General features: G+C 36.9%; 2 protein-coding genes across 2 annotated transcripts; one reads left to right on the top strand and one right to left on the bottom strand.

Moving 5' to 3' along the window:
- Positions 1-3,665: 3,665 nt before the first annotated feature.
- On the top strand, positions 3,666-5,557 carry LOC131773162 (QRFP-like peptide receptor). Its single transcript, XM_059089147.2, has one exon. The coding sequence runs from the start codon at positions 3,960-3,962 to the stop codon at positions 5,259-5,261; it is 1,302 nt and encodes a 433-aa protein (XP_058945130.2). The 5' UTR covers positions 3,666-3,959; the 3' UTR covers positions 5,262-5,557.
- A 5,522-nt stretch (positions 5,558-11,079) lies between these two features.
- LOC136280617 (uncharacterized) lies at positions 11,080-13,281 on the bottom strand. The gene has a single exon (XM_066166182.1). The coding sequence runs from the start codon at positions 13,034-13,036 to the stop codon at positions 11,609-11,611; it is 1,428 nt and encodes a 475-aa protein (XP_066022279.1). The 5' UTR covers positions 13,037-13,281; the 3' UTR covers positions 11,080-11,608.
- Positions 13,282-17,501: the final 4,220 nt, after the last annotated feature.

The raw sequence follows: 17,501 nt of genomic DNA, 5'->3' as shown, positions 1-17,501 counted from the left end.
TGGGAGGTTAACATTAGTGACTCAGAACGAGCAGAATTTCGATAGGATACCTAGACGAGGTAAGCTGCCTTAGACATTTCAAATGCACAAATAGGTTCATCCTTTGTAGTTATAAAGGAATGTCCACTGAAAAAAAGTTTGCATAATGTGATATTCTGCCACAATCTAAATTAGCTAGTGGTAAAACTCTCTCTTACAGCTTTGTTATCAGAGCATATGAAATATGTGTACCAGTGACTAAATCGTATAATTCGTTTGAATATCTGTTATCTGTTATCCGTATCACCATACTTGTCGCTTCGAAAATGCTAATTGTTCATTTTTTTTTCTGTACAGCCGTGTTCACGCAAGAGCTAAAAAGGTGTGCGAAACGTCAGAGAGAAAAGCTGATAGGCGCCAATGAAATCTAAAAGAAGTGATCGAGGACAGCAAAACAATGAACTAAACAGAAGTCTACAGAAAAATTAAATCTTGTGACACAAAGTTTTCTGAAGAAGTAAAATGATTCAATTCTTCCTAAGTATCATGCGAGGGCAGTAAATGTAATTTATCAAAAGAATATGCTCTTCCACGCCCTCTTAGAGGTCTGGTCCGACTTACTTGATTGACTCTTCCGACATTATTATTGACATTTACTAATTCACTTCTAGTTCAATTCTTCGCAATTATGCTTCTCATTGGCTGGGAGGAACATGAAAAAAACTCGTTCTTTGTTTACACTGATGATTCCGGTTGATGAATAACCTCCTGAGAAATTTTCTTTTACTATTCATCAAATGAGAATATTTTCAAATGACTAAAGGAAAGAGTCAAACATAAGTGAGTGACTGGAGTTCGTGACAGGCCCTGAATTGACCCCGGGTTATGAGTGTTATTGCTCGTAAGTCACTCCCTGTCCTTCGAAAATATTTCTTTTTTTGTCTGCAATCGGCGGCCTGAGCATAGGGGTTGGGAGAAAGTGTGGGGTGCTGATGCAACAATACCAGGGTAAAAAATTATATGATATCTTCCCCGTTCGCTGACTTTCACCGCCAACAAACAAACAAAAAACTTCATTTAAGGAGGGTAACACACAACAGTAATTCAACTGATGAACTGGTGGCCCTCGATCCTAAAAGTAGCATAGTTAGAATCAAAATGTATTCGAGGATTATAAAACTGGTCGACAGGTCTATAAGAATATCAGCTAAAAACTAGATGAAATTAAATATGCTGCATGGGCTAGGTTAAATCGCATTCGGACTTAGGTGTTCTACTTCATCATACCTCGTTAAAAATGTAAGTGAAAGGCCTTTCTGAAAGAAGCAACTGTTGTCGCCTCTTTAGGTTAATGGATAGTTGGTTCCTCAATCTTGTCGCAGATACGCTAAAGGTCTTCCTCCCTCGGTCTCGCGATTGAATCGAGGGCAGGCGATATTTAATTTACTACAGCGACCAGTTCGTGTGGGTAGGTCTGCATTAAATTTAAGTAGATCGTACATATATGCAGGTAAGCTTCCTTGTAAACCCTTGAAGACTAAAGTACATGTACGAGTCGTATGACTTGACGAGAATCTCTTCACCCGTTATTGCTATTTTAACTCATCTCACAAGACGCACATCCAAGACAAGCCTCCAAACAGTTATTGATTCTCGAGATTTCAATTTATATCTTAGTTTTTCTTACAGTTAACAGTATATCTTGGTGATTTCAGTGTTCAATTATGGACGTCAAAGATCTATTTGTAAAAAGCGGACAGAAATAAGCAAAGTAAAAATTTGCTCACTGATTTACACAGGCGTCGCCGAAATTAAAGATTGTATCTTCCACAAGACCTTTTGCAACGAGAAATGAGACGTTTTTAGCCATAACCAATCATAGATCACTCACATTTGGGTGTTGGTACCACACAGATTATTTATATCTAGTCTTATCCCAGGTTTACAGTTTAAATTCGCTTTCATGTTTTGTATCATTCGCTATTTTCATGTTTGACAAATCATTAATCACACGAAAATCTCGTTTTATGCGCTTCAGAGCCGAAACAACTGACCTTTGTTTCCGTTTTTTGAACTGTTTTTATTTTAGTATTTTGTTTCCTTACTGATGGCTACTTGATACGTGAAGTAAAGAAATTCTATGAAAGATGGATTAATGGATTATATTTAATGAACCTTCGATTCACAAAGAGATTTGCTTTTTAGGGCCTATTGTGTATGGTCGGATTTTGCTCACATAATGAGGTTTCACCTTCTGTTATTATCAATTTAGTTTATTTATAATTTTGTACATTTCAAGGACATTGAATAAAGTTAGTAGAATAGGGAGATTTCTGAACCATTGCAGGTGTTAATACAAATCTTCCCTGTCTGATTCTGTAGAATTGCATTTGTTATAAAAGACAAATCTAGATAGCAATTTCTTCTGTTTCCGAGAGATGTCATCACCGGTTACAAGGAATGCCCTAGTTCATGTTATCTCTCACAGTGGAAGTTAACGGTGTCTTAGAGGTAACCATTTGCGTCAACTTGGATACACCTTGGCTTTCGTACCTCATCAACATTCTATAAGTCGAATTCAGCTTTCTTTGTGACAGGAGAAAATTGTAATTTATTCATATGACGGAAACTGGATATCATTTACTTCCTTGAATTGTGTTTTAAAATAGCAATAACATCATACATGCCCATATCTCTCACTGTTTTTCTCTCTCCCTCACTCGTGAGAGTGCAAGACAAAATTCGTATCCACACACGGCTGTGTACTATCCTCAATGTGTGATTTATATCATGTCGGTAAATGCTTGCTGAACAGCAGGAAAAATTATTTGTAAGCGAGCTCAGACGAGGATTTGTATTTCCTTTATTTGCTTTTCAATATCCTTTATCTACCACATCCGATCAAATTATTCATCTGATTAATTTTCTCCGAGATATGTTTACGTCGTGTAAAACTTCATCATCATCCTATGGCAACAAATATAGCTCAAGTGCGTTCTCGAATATTTTTTTTATCTTATTGTCGCCGTCATTCGGTCATCAAAAGCTCGGGGCGGTATAAAACCAGTACAGCGCTTCGATCGCCTTTGTATAAATAATAAAAGAATATTCTCATATTTTGTCATTATGTGTGCTACTTTTCTCCTATATTTGTGTTTAAGATGAAAGGAATATGTGAAAGAATATTCGAAAAGAAATAAACCGATGGAAATTCGCAAGAAAATATTGATTAAACATTTGGAGATAGCTGGAATAATAATTTACATGCAGATCTAAATGAGCGCGTGAAATTCGTATTCTGTCGATGACTGTGCAATCTTCCCACGCAAGAAACTTCCTGTAACTCAGTGGAACTTTATTGCGTCTTTTTCTCAGCTCGCTTTATTACTTTTGTTTCTCCTTTACATCCGTAAAGAAGACAGGTGACTAATGGATTGAAAAATAGCGTGAAGTACAATACGTCGTTTTTAATATGCATTACATTTTTATCATTTTCAGGTCGAGGGATTTGCACTTAAAATGACGTTTTCTTTCTTCGTTTAAAAACAAAAAAATTGATTTTAATATAAGATCTAGAGCTTTTTTAGTTCAAAAATCAAAGCAAATATAAATGCTTAAAACGTCGATTTGTTCTCAGTACGCATGCGTTCTAGTTATGTTAAACTTAAAGCCGTTTGAATGTTTACTCGTTCTTCCTGCGCACGACACTTTTAAAATTTCTGGAAAAGAAATGCACAAACGACGTCCGGAATGTTTCGTGATTTTAAATTTTGTTCATCCGTAAACGATAAATTGCGTTCACCAGGCTATTTCAGAGCGTGTTACTCATAAAAACTGCCGGTATTAACTTCCATCTGTCATCGAGCGTCTCGCTGGTGTTTGCACAGTGGAGCAAGAAAAAGACAACAGTGATGTTAATACAACGTGAGCTTGTTTCTTGTCCCTTGTAATTAGTCGCAGTTGCGAATACGCCACCGAAAATGGTGACGTTGTTCGGAAAACAGAATGAAATGACGTTGAATTTAACCAGTAATGATTCTCGTCAGGACAACGATGACTTAAATATGGGGCTTGCAACACCTGCAAGAGGATTTCTGATAATTTTAAACATCACGCTCGCCATCCTTGGAAACTTTTTCATCATTTTGACTTATTGCCGTAACTTCAAAATGCGAACGACCACCAATACTCTTGTGGTAAGCTTGTGTATCTCCGATCTGCTCTCTGCCATATCAGACGCTCCATTTTGGATCGCTGTCCTCGCAAAAGACTTGATTTATTCAAATTTTGTTGTATGTCGGGTTCTGCTCTCATTTCAAGACTTGTTCGTGGTGGCTGCTCTACTGAATATGTGCGGCATCGCGCTGGATCGGTTTATAATACTAGTCAAGGGACTGAGACGAAAAATGACTCGAAAGCGGGCGCGTATGATAGTGTTGTGGTCGTGGTTACAAGCCATTCTTTCCGCCTTGCCTTGGTGTCTGGTCAGTAGCACATGCAAAGGGAGATGTTATTCGTTCTTCCCTCATATTTACGAGCCAGAAATAACTCCTCGAATGATCAACATTATGTTCAAATCAAGCAATTTAGTTCTGCCAATTTTAATCATTTACTACGTGTTCATCCGCATTCTAAACTCCGTCAGAAGCAGCCGGAAAGTAAACTTGGAGAACAGTTACATTTCGCGAAATAGTAGCGCCGAGAGGTTTGCCGTGGATGCCTACAAACGATCATCGAAAACTGCTATAATCTTATTTACTATGTTTTTATTCTGTACATTATCCTATGTAAGTGTTGCGTTTTACTCCGTTTTCACGGGAAACCCGTTAATTGATTTTAGCGCCGGCTTCGCCATTTATTTTATTTTTTCACTTAAGCGATCGCTTTTTCCTGCAATATACATATTTAGGAACAGGATGATTGTAAGCTATTTACAAGAAACACTTCGGTGTGGAATTTGTCTAGGAAGTTCAAGTTCGAACCCACGAAATTCATTTGCCTACACAGCTAACAACAATAGCTCTTGTTTGTCAGCGTTTTGGAGAAGTTCCTGTCGTACTCGGGTTCATCCTGCTGTTTATGACGGAGAACACCGCCAGTATCCAAAACACCTGGATATGTATTTCATGGGAAGCGTCAGGGACACAAAATCTATCATTGAGGATCAATTTGTCAACATTGTAGCAGTCGAAAGAAGAGAGAATGAATTTGAAGTACACAGCGAGGCAACCAATAACATTGTTATGGCACCTTCAAGTGCTCTTACCTGTGGCAATCCTTAAATTGTTATATCAACTATAAAAAAGCAAAATATATTTTGCTTAGCAGATCCCTGCTCTGTCGTGTGTACAAAACGAAATTTGTGTTACCATCGGACAGAAGCGTCTTTTAATCCAAATTATAAATGAATTAAATTTACTTTTTATTTTATCTACAATCATAGAGGATAAATTCACCAACACTTTCTCACCCTGCAAGAATATCTGGTTTTAAATGCGATGAAATATTGTGTTTCAAATTCAAGTTTCCCGTGACAGTGTTTTGAAAGAACAAAGCCTATCAGAGTTATTGAATTCACTCTCCCTCGCTAGCTAAAGGGATTGTTCCGGTCTCCATGAATGATGATCGCAAACGAAAAATAAACAGATAGGAAATCATTATAATATTTATGGTTCTGTGATTCTTAGGCCTAAAATCTTATCTGGATTATTCAGACACTACCATGTCATCATTTCACTTTACAGTCGATTCAGCTGTTTGGACTGACTAAAATTTCCGTATTATAAAATAAAAAATTTCATTCAACCAAAACAAGTACTTTCCGAAAAAAATTAACAGTCGAAATTCGTGAAATTGGTGCAAACTGAAACTGTCGAGCTTAACAGTTGGAAAAGGATTTTAATAGAAATATTTCGTATTAACGATCAGCCCTTTTTAGCGCCTCATGAATAGTGATGAAGGATAAAGAATGAGTCATCAGAACACAACATTCGAGCAGCTATAAAAGTTACGTTCTCCCTGATTCGTCCTCACTGATAGAAGTTTTAAAAATTTAAACATATCTAATGGTAGTGAAGATTAATTTTTTTTACCGGTTTGAAACTAAAATACTAAAGTTGCTAAAGATAAGTTTTATTTTCAAAAGTATAAATCCTACGTATGATGATTTGTGTTGAGTACTGCTTCACACAGAATCTTTTGCTTTAACGTTTCTTAATTTTTATTGTTACGCTCACTTCCCTTCACAAATCATCAACTTAATGTATGCCAAATAGGATGGAGCTTGGACAATTAGTTTGTTTGTTAGCGCAGGTGCAGCCGAATCTTTTTCCTGTTTTTTCGCTCTCTTACCAGCTGCAAAAAATTAAGCTGGATCTGAATACGGTAAGAATAAACTTAGAGCCTCTAACCGTTCGTGTGAAAACGATCTGTGACAGTTCTTGGCATAGTTTCCTTTTTTTAGTTCAAAGACTAATATCAATTAAAGAACTAATCTTTTAAATGAACAGGCTCATTTCGACTTCCCGCTTCTTATTGGTCCGACCTTCTTTGTCCTAAGTGCCTCATAGATAACTCCAAAGTAACAACCACTCAGCGCTGGATAAGCTTTAATAAAAGCATTTCATCCATTATTTATCCTGACTAACTATAAACCCAGTTTATTCTAAGAAAAGAATTACGTATTATAACAAGAAGAGATGTACCAATGAGAGACTGGTGCTTTTGATTGCGAAGATCCATTTAGGAAAGTAATGGACTCATAGTTACTGACGATATCAGTATTTATCGCGATCGTCTATTAATAGCTTTTACATCGTAGATGTAATCTACATTGTCCGCAATCATGGCTCTCTGTAGGTCTGTTCATTGTTATCGCGAGTCCCTTTCGGGTGCTTTGATAATTTTTACTATCAAAGTACTATTACTACAGAAACTTACAGAAACTGAACATAAATTAACTGCGCTCATGATCATCAAGTAGTCATCAAACTGGTCAAAAAAGGATCCAAAAGGACGCCGTTAAACGGTATAGATTGATCAACTGACGTGGTGCAATTATGGTTTTTTGGGTAAGAAAAATTAATCGAAGGTAGACGTGATAAATGGATACTTGGCCAAAGAAGTGGTAACCGACATCCACATTGTGACTCCTACACATCCCCCTCACGGAATAGGACAGCAGAAATACGGTATCTGCCTCACTGGTTTATTAATGAGCCGTAAGTGGGCAGTAGAGAATTACTTAATACGTTCTTACTTTCGTACTAACTTATCTTCCGATTACTTTATCTTCACGTCATTTCTTTCTCGCTTGCGGAAAAATGCGCTCTCTCGTCATATGCACACGTCCCAAAACGGCTGGACGGTTTGAAAAATGACCAAAAATCCTTGTGTGCGAATCCTTGTTGATTTCTTTTTTGTTTTTGGGTTATAGTTTTATAACAGCTCGTCCTTGGCGTTGTTGTTTGACTCAGAGTTTTACAATACTTTATAACGGACACTTTCCCGAAAACTTTTTATTCTATCGAAGAAATATCTTTGCATTCGTTAGCTATTCATTTTCCTACGCTCGTGACAAGACAAAAACACGTCTTTTTTTGTCAAGTACTTACGTTAGGAAGCTTGAGGGTTATCCATTTGTCTTATTTTCAGTTCTATTGAAATCAAATAGGCCATTGTCGATGTATTAGAATTATGACATGGCTCCGAGTCATGTTAGAATAAATGACATTTACCTCTATTCCAATAAACTTCAATTTTTTCTTATTTGCGGATGACACTAATATTCTCTATGCTGACAAGGCCCTTTAGTCCTTAGAACAGACGGTCGATGCTGAACTGAACAATTTACATGACCTGCGAACTAAAAATAAATTGACTTTGCAAACAAAAAAAACAAATCTTGTAATTTTTTGCCCTAGACGAAAGAAAATCCGTTATCTTCCGCAAATAAGTATATTTGATGGTGAAAAAAATGGAAAGGTCAGTTTGGAACATAAGAGTTACATCAAGTATTTAGGTGTTTTAATCGATGAAAATCTTTTTTAGAAAAACCATTTGGACTGTGTTATCACTAAAATAAGTAAGAACATGGGAATGATTGCTAGGCTGAGACACTTTTTCCCATCATCTCTACTCATAAATATTTGTGAATTCCTATTTTACCTTATTTAACTTATGGACTCGTTGCTTGGGGTAATGCGTCTAAAAACCAAATAAACAAAATTGTTGTACTTCTAAAGTGAGTATTACTGTTTCGGCCGCGACGAAAATTAGATACGTCATAGCTACTTAATTAGGTTAATCACCGTTAATAACATTAGTACGGCAAACTTCCTCCCGAAGTCGACATCTGAGGCCATCGGGTATGTAAAATCTGTGGTTCGTTTTCTTTGAACTTTGTTCATATAACCTGATAAACTGTTTGTAATCATAGGTTTCGAAAGACTCATCAATAAACAACAGAAAGTCCTTTGAAACGTGGCTATTTTATACCGTTAACGCTTCGGTCGAGGAAACAATTACGTCTAATCTACTTTGTTGATAGAAAACAACATGCAATCCCTTATTTGTAAATGCAAAAGCTCTGCCGATTATCTTCTAATATTATGAAGCTGCATGTAAAATAATGCTCGATGTTCATAACGACAGTGCAGCTTCTAACATCATGAAACTTTTTCGAGAACTTCAAACATTCATACATATACTACTCGCTCATCAACGTCACAACTCTTTAGCGTACTAAAGTGCTCTAGGCTTAAAATGCAAAGAAAGGTCTTTTCGCGTGTTGATGTGAAAGTCTGGAATGAGATATCGAATGAATATAAAAATTTGTCGAGTTAATTCTTCAAAAAAGAAACAAAAAGAACTCTTCTCAATATTTCAAAAACTGAAGATTCTTATATGGAGTCTAATGATATAATATTAAAATTCAAACACAGCAAAATTGAACCAAATTGAACCAGTTCTACAATATGTTTCGTACACTTAGAAACTCTCAGACTTTTTCTCCTTCACAATTAACATCTCTCATTTTCTTTTTTTCTTTTGTTGTGTATCTTTTTGTCTTTTTATGTTATATTTATTCATTTCCGTTTTATTTCCAGTGTAATTAAATAAAGTTGGCTATGAAAAAAGAATTGACCCACCTCGATTAGCATTTGCTATCTGCAGGTCAAAGGAATATCTTGTAAATATGTAAGAAAATAAAAATAAAAGTGTGTGTGTGAGAGAGAAACCGTGGATAGTCAAGTCACTTTTTTGTTTCATCTTGTCTTGCTTTGTTTTGTTCTGTTGTTGTCTCTTTTTGCTTGCTGTCTTTTCAAATTTTTTCAAAATCTCTTCAGCAATTTTGAAAGAAAACTTTCGCAAGAACAGGAAAAAAATTGTCTTCGAGATTTTCTTGAAAAACTGCTGGCCCTGAAACTGAGCAGAATTTAGCTGCCACCTTAAACAATTGTAATCTTTAAAACTGGCTCATTTGCAAGGAATCTCCTCCTTTCCTCGAATTTATAAACACACAAAATAGTGTGCAGCATTAAATGTGCCAGAACATATAACTGAACGAACGCCGTAATACAGCTTGGTGTCAGCCACACTGCCCGGATCCAGCGGCATGTACAGTAAGAGCCATCTACTTAGGGTATCATCGGATTTGAAGAAAACAAAATAGGAATTCACTCTAAATACACCTACTAACTTCCACTAAGCACAAGCTTTAACTTTGAAGTAACATTAAGGAAGACAAAATCAAGAAAATTGTTTGAAACAGTCACAAAACTTTTAATTAAGAAGAGACATCAACCCTTAATCCATGGATGTTTATAGCAGTTCGAGAGAGATTTAGCACCAACACGCTTTCTTGAGTGGATCTGTGATCGGAACTAATATTGTATTAGACCTTTTTGCCGCCTTTTTGACATTGCTCAAAGGTAGTTGATATTCCGACCTCTATTTACACGGCCGTCACTCAAAAGAAAAAATTTCAACTGGGCCAGAAGTCGCGTCATTGTCAAACATATCCAGAGCTTTCAAATGACTTAACGGAAAAGAGGATTAGAATTCAGAAACTGTATAATAAGCGTTCTTACTTAAAGAGAATGACACCCATAACATGGACACAAAAGATCTAATACTTAGCCAGCTTAGCTGGCACTTGACAACTGCTCTAGTTGAGTGGCCCTAATCTATTTTGCAAATGGAGGAGAATTGTCGAAGACAGTGTGCTTTTAAAAAGTTAATTGGATGTGATTGTACCGTTATTTGGCAGATTCATTAAGATTTATTATGGTCGTGGGTTAGAATACTGAAATAAAAGCCATAGACTTAGTAGGAAACATTTCCTATTTACCTTTATGAAACTAAATCAGCAACAGTGACTCTCAAATTCATGAAAGAAGCCAACTTTGCTGAAAAACTATGGCAAAACTATCTTTAGGTATTTTTGATCAGTCCCAAATTGAAAATTTTCTTCGACGAAAAATATCCATATTATGGAAAACATTTCTACCAATTCTCATTTGGTTGGTTCAGCTCAACTCTTGTTATGACCTAAAGATACACAAATAAAGCAATAATTTTGTTTAATTTGGGGGCCACAAGCTGTTCGGGTTTGAAAATCAAACTTTCTTTGTCATTTGATGAGAGAAATTATTCAGAGAAACATGGAGGGAAGAACGATCCTGTTTGAAATTGAACATGGTTACTTATCTCGGTCACAAAATTCGAAAAATGATCGAGAACCACAGAATACTTTATGCCTTTACTTAGCTTCGAGCCTCTTAAGTTTAACAACACAGATAACAATAAAATCACAGTGGAAACAATACCCTATTTTTTGAAATTCTACCCGAGATAAAAGTTCTCAACGAGTTAGACTGACGTGCACTTTAAGTGAAGTTCATCGCACTTTTGTAATTCATAAAGATCTAGAATCAGTCTTGATCTGTTTTATATTTCGAGATATGCATCTGTGTATTTCACATTTAATTAGAATAAAGAGATACTTTGTTCTCAGATAAGTGAAATGTTAAAACAATTCTCAAGGATGACAAAGTAACGGCTATTGGAAACAGTTTGGTCACAGGTAAGTTTAAAGATGTTGAAAGGATAGGTTTATTTTGAACTTGGAAAATGAAGAGGAACTGAAATCAAAACAATAAGTTATTTTCAGAGTCATCGCATGCCGCTCTACATTCAGATTAAATTACTTTCTTTTGCTTGCCAACATTTTTAATTAGTTCAATTAAGAACGAGAAAACACCAAGAAGTTATGCTTTGAAAAGTTTTAATGAGCGCCCGTATCGTAGACAAAACATATTAATAAAGGCACGAAATGATTTCTTTGCTTGGCAAATGATTTTATTAGTTCGTTTTGGACACGTTTATTATATGCTCTAACCGATGTCTTGACTAAAAACACCATGGCTGGAATTCCCCTGATAATAGCTTAAAGTTTGACTTAAATTCATTTACGTTAATGTCCTAGTCAGCTAAGTTAAAAGCAAATATTCTTAAACAAAGATAGGTTGCTTATTATGGTGTACTATTTAGTTTAACGTTTGCATTTCTTTTCAGATTTCAGTGCACTTACCATTTATAGTGTTAAATATAGTGTTCAATAATTATACTATTTAGATTTGACCAGAGAATCTTTATTCTCAATACCTAGCTTTCGCTTAAGTAAACACCAGGAGACGTCCGCGCAATCAACGCTCTGATTTGTGGCTTCCCGAATTTTACCTCCGTTTCGCTTGCACCACAAACCTGGAGGACAGTCCTGCTCAGTGGAACCGTCGCTGTCTCTTTGTTGACTGCGTCTGCACTTGGAGCCTGGAGGACACTTCTCAAGAGTGTCAGAATTCTCATAACCCATATACCTCTTGAACGAACACCGAAATCCGGTTGGACAGCTCACTTTAACGTTTCGCACTTTTATGATGTCGTCAATCGTGTTTTTCTTGCACCATAATCCCGGAGGACAATTTCTCAATGTCTCTGAGTTTTCATACTCGAGCTCTCTCTTTGGAATATCCATTTCAACAGGCATGATCTTATCTCTCTTGCACCATAAGCCGGGTGGGCAATCGCTCATGGTCTCAAAATTCGCATATCCTTTTTCTCTTTTCCTTGAACACCACAAACCTGTTGGACACTGGCGACCGTCTTTCATACTCGCTCGTTTTGAATTAAAGTATTGTCCAAGTTGGATCTCGTTACGTTTACACCATAAACCAGGAGGGCATTTCTTTAAGGTTTCAGAATTTTCGAAGCCAGCTTCTCGTTTAGATGAACACCATAACCCAACAGGGCACTGTCTCTTACCTTGGTCTGGTATGTGCCCTTGTAATAACCTGTTGAACGATTCATCCTGCTCCTTTTCGCCATGGCTTTCAGAGCAACCCAACTCAGAAGTACATCGCCTAGGTGTTTGTGGCATGATTTCAAAATTTTCGGTCGTTTCTTTTTCTATTCGTGCTCGTTTGTGATCGTTTGATGGAATTCGCTTGCTTCTTTTGACCCGTGGCTCTCCGGGATCTGTAACTACCCTTAATCGATAATTCCGTTTCTTAGCACACCACAAACCAGTTGGACACTGATAGGAAATTCTTCCTGCTGGTAGCACGGTTCTTTTTCTTTCGCACGCAGGATTCTCTGCAGGACAAGGAGACTTCTGAACGGCGGCTTTAGGAATCCTTTTAAAGCCACGAAGCGATTCAAATCTGTCTTTAGTCTCCTTCGTCGCTTGGTTTTGAACTTTGGTATGGATTTTTTGGGGGTAGTTCATTCTTACATGACGAGTTTTCTCTTCATTCTTGCTCGTACTCGGTGTACCATCGCTAATAAGTCCATTTCTACGCTTTGGAATCCCTGGTTGAAATGTTTTCGGCCACTTATCAAAATTGCCCGGATTTCGAGATATTATTTCAGAAATAGCATCCAGTCGCTTCTGGAAATCGCTTCGAGTATTGATTTCCGCATTTTTTACCCCTCCTGCCTTATGAACTTGACAAACGAGGAGAAACAACATAATACTTCCTGAGATGAGCACTGTCATCTTGTCGAACAAAGTCTTGAACACCTTTGGAAATTTGCCTTTTAGTCGAAGAATGCCAAACAAATGCCTCAAAATCTAAAAAGCGATGCTTTCTCGATAAAGTTTGAAAGACGTTTCTAACAGCCAGAAGTCTCAAATGTCTTCTTTTATACTAAGAGAATCCCGGAAAACGCCAAACTGTTTAATTACCTATTTTCACCTGTTCGCTGCTTGTGTTACATTTCCTATAGCCCACGAATCTTGCCAGTTTTGATAGAATTAACCTGTAATCGGCTTTTCTTTGTTAAAACAATATAACTAATCTTCAATTCGGCTCTTACTCTCTCTAATTTTTGAAAACCCGCAAATGATTGAGGAAAAGATTGTCTCCGCCCCGTTAGATAACAAAGAACTGTGGTGTATTTTATTTGTTCAAACATAGTGTCCTACTCGTTAAACCCATGTGCGTTGGAGGCCAAATTGGGTAAGAGCATCTGAGAGAGGAAGAACGTTCTTCTACTCAGATTTGATTTTTTTGTCTCCATTGGGGATTTTTATTTTATTAGAGTTGATGCATTACAACTTCTAATGAACTGCAAATTTAGCTTAGGATCAAAACGTAAAAAATTGATTATATTTGGAGTAAAAATTTGTATATTTTAACCAAAACATTTTAAAGATTTTAAAAGAAATTCTGAGATTCAAAGACGACTTTCGGAGAATATTCTTTGTCAGCTTTACATGCTGGCAGAATCTCTCAAGTGACACTGCTGAAATTGTCACCATATCTCGTAATCAACCGCACTTATTTAGAACGTCCATTAATAATGTCGCTCTAATTATTTCTTCTTAAAAGATTTTTCGCCTGACGCAGTTACATATTGCAACAACTAATAAATGTCGATTATTATAACTTTACTTAATTAAACTTTTAAAACTTATTTCTCGAGCGTTTAGGTTATGAGAAAAGGAAACATCAATGCACGTCAATTGACAATGTACCCACACATCTCAGAGACAGGAAAGAGACGAAGGGAGGAAGGAAGCTAATAGTTTACTGCTTTCGGAAGATCACTCTTAAAGCAGAGTAGGCTTCTAATGTAATTCCAAGTTTTGCATTAGTTTAAAATATTAGCAGGTGCAAAAAACTGTTCTCCTTTGTGTTATCTTAATACAAAGACTCGAGCGTGGTTCTCCCGATGGAGAACAATTAAATCTATTAATTAGCCCAAAAAGTGGTAACGACGAGAAACAGCTATCCCGAAATAACGTTCTACCTCAATTTATTTTTATGGTAATCTGATGTTGAAATAACCATTTTTTAGTTACAAGATGCAAGCAACTGAAAACATTGAACTATTTTCTGGTTGAGTGAAACAGTTCGTGCCTCAGGTAGCTTGTTTATACAGCTGTTGTTTGTGCCTGAGGGTAAGGAGCTCTGTTTTTGACGCCCGCTGTTTATTATCTGAGTACCCGTGTATGGGAAAACATCATGAGGTTGTTAAACTTCAAATGCAAAGGCGGCAGAAAGAAAAAAATAACCGGCAAGAGGTTGCTGTTGTGAAATGCCTTTGTCTTGTTAACAAAGCTGTTAATTAAGGCTACATTCTGCTTTGTTACTAGGTTCCTTGTGGGAAAAAATATCCCAATATTTTTCTTTTGTCATCCATCAAAGATGTCTTGCAGTTTAAATTACTTCTACGATCTCTGCGAGTGAGATACTATGCCTGCACTTAAGACTAATCTCTCCATCTGGGAACAGAGAGAATAAGACTAAAACGTTCATTAAACATTCATTGCATCGGCAGTTCTTTTTCTGATAGCTAAAATATATTCCAGCGCTATTTTGGATTATTTTCGGTAAGTATGCTGTAATTTTTCACCCTGAGAAAAATTTTTCAGTTTTTTTTGGAATTGATATTGAATGTTTGCAACATTCTCCTATCTAACCATCTAGATTTTCCTTTCCTCACGCAATTTTTAGTTTATAATATATACTTAAATGAGACTAAAAGGTGAAACTCCAAGGCACTATCAGGGTGGTGTAAAACCTCATACTTTTCGGAATACCTATCTTTGCAAAATCTTCGACATTGTCAAGTTTGTTAGTTTTCTAAAGGTTCTAATCATGTAATTTCATCAATAAATCTTACTCGCTTGGAGTTACAATTTAAGAGTGGGGAATAAGACCAGACAATTTTTAGTTCGCAAATGTATTCGGCTCGAATCGTTTCATCTGTTTGTGATTTTTCATCAAAAGACGTTGACAGCCAGGAAGTAGCACTTCAGCCTTTTGTGATAAAGAGGACACTCTAAGCGATTTCCGTTTAAGGATGTGTAATAACCTGATAACCTGTGTTTAGAGAAATGAAAAAAATTAGAATGAATGCCCTGATTCTTATGACAAGTCTTACTTCAAAGCTTTAAGGTGTTTCTCCATATCACTTAATTTTCTCAGTAAACGTAAAAAATTTCACGGAGCAAAATATTAAATTTGAGAAAATTTTATTTTGTGCTAAGGAAAGTTCTACGTACAAGGAGGAAACAGCCTAAGTCACCTCCAGTCTGCTTGTCTGGTGTTTCAGCTGTCTTTGAGTTTGTCTTTTCAACCAAATTTGTACACGAGAGACACCCCTCAAAAACAAAATTTGATCTTCTCTCCCGTCGTTCGTTTTTGGTTGTTTGAGTTTCCATTCCCGCGAGCCCAATGTTTTGATTTCGTTTTTGTCACCTTTCACCTCTTCAACAAAAAGCCCTCTTCTATTGTGATGGAAATCAGAGCTAATTTAACATGATAATTTCTACCGAACGCCAACTTCTGGAAATGTCTTGTGAGAATAAAGGGGTATTTTTCAATGAGGGAACCTCAAAATCGTCTGAAAATTTTCAGCAACTTGAGTCTTGCACTCAGAGGTATTAACAACACCATATTGAGACAGTACTCGTTTCCAAAGGCCTATCTTTGTACCGCATAATTTCGCACGAAACTTTATTGAGAGATTTGGTCGGGACAGGGGAGTCAAATACATGAGGGTAATAAGCTCAACAGTGCGTTGTTTGGGAGAAAGTATTAGTTGTCCGATTCAAATTAAAATGAACAAAAGGTCCTTTTCGACTCAATTTCTAGAACTAACCGCTCAAGGGGATTTTTTTTTACTTCCAGATGCGCGGAAGTCAAAATGTGTGTCTTCTTACCAGCGGTGTCTCCTTTCGATATTATTAAAAATACAAGCTTTAAAACGGTGCGGTGAGTACGCTTAGATGACTTTTTACGACCTTATCCAGTTAGCAGAGGGTCGGAAATTTCTGCCTTTGTCACTTTGCACGTCCTAGATTATTATCGAACGCCGTATTTTTCACCAAGATTTCTTTCTACCTCATCGATTCCATTCGTGGTGGCCCTCAGAATGTATAACTTAGTTTCATTTACTCTGTTTCATGATGAAAAAATGACGATAATTACGATGATAATAATCATCATCATTTCCATAAAAACAATTTGTCTTCTCTTAGTTATTGTAACGTTAACCACTGTCAATAATATCTACTTATTGACTGAGTGGGAGGGCCAGACGGGAAAATAGTTGGCTGAAGGTCAGCACGTACGAGCCGAGCACGGCGAGGTCCGTGCTTCATGAAAGAAAGCCAGGCTCGACCTAACACAGTCAATAAGCATTTTATCATATGACCTCTGACTAAATATTAAAAATTTCTAAAAGTTTGTCTTAACTTAAATAGGACACGATTGGCTGGCGTTCGCGGGAGAACCACAAAAAAGATTCTAGAAACTTTTCCTTTATTTTTTCGAGTCAGAACAAGAAAATCATAAGTCATCGAAAAACGTTACCTGTTTGCTCCTTTTCGTTCACTGCTGTCACTCATATACATAAATAACAGCAAACAATGTATCTTTTTGCCAACGAAGCCGTACAAGTGCACTGGGACCGGACGGCTTTTTCCGGACCGGCTCACGTCAACCCGTCCCGCCCTTCACACGTCAGTTTTCGCAATGGTTTTCTATGGGATTGCGCGAGCCGGGCCTGACAGGTCGTGATAAAACACTTTCATAGTATTGAAACACAACAAGGACCTTCGGCGGCTTCATCCATCCTTTACCCTTTTCTATTAAGATGGCTCACATGTCCTACGACAAAGGAACATAGTATACATCACAATACATATGTAGATTGTAAAGGGAGAAGATGAAAATTCTGGTCTAGAAGACATTCTCCTATAATTGGTAGAGGCCTTTGCGATTTATATTTGGAATAGATGACTTAATTTTTCCAAGGGTCATTGGACGGGCGGCTTATCAGTCTCCTGGTATAGTTGGAGCAGTAAGGAATCATTCTCGTATCGAAGCGCAATAAATAATATTGAAGTCTGCTGAAGAGGAACTGACACACACCCACCAATAGATAGACAGAAAAACACTAAGAAAGAGACAAACAGTCAAAGAAATACAGATGAAAACAATGGACGCCAG

This window comes from Pocillopora verrucosa, chromosome 4 (assembly GCF_036669915.1).
Source record: "Pocillopora verrucosa isolate sample1 chromosome 4, ASM3666991v2, whole genome shotgun sequence".
NCBI lineage: Eukaryota > Metazoa > Cnidaria > Anthozoa > Scleractinia > Pocilloporidae > Pocillopora > Pocillopora verrucosa.
This window is presented reverse-complemented; position numbering and strand designations above follow the sequence as displayed.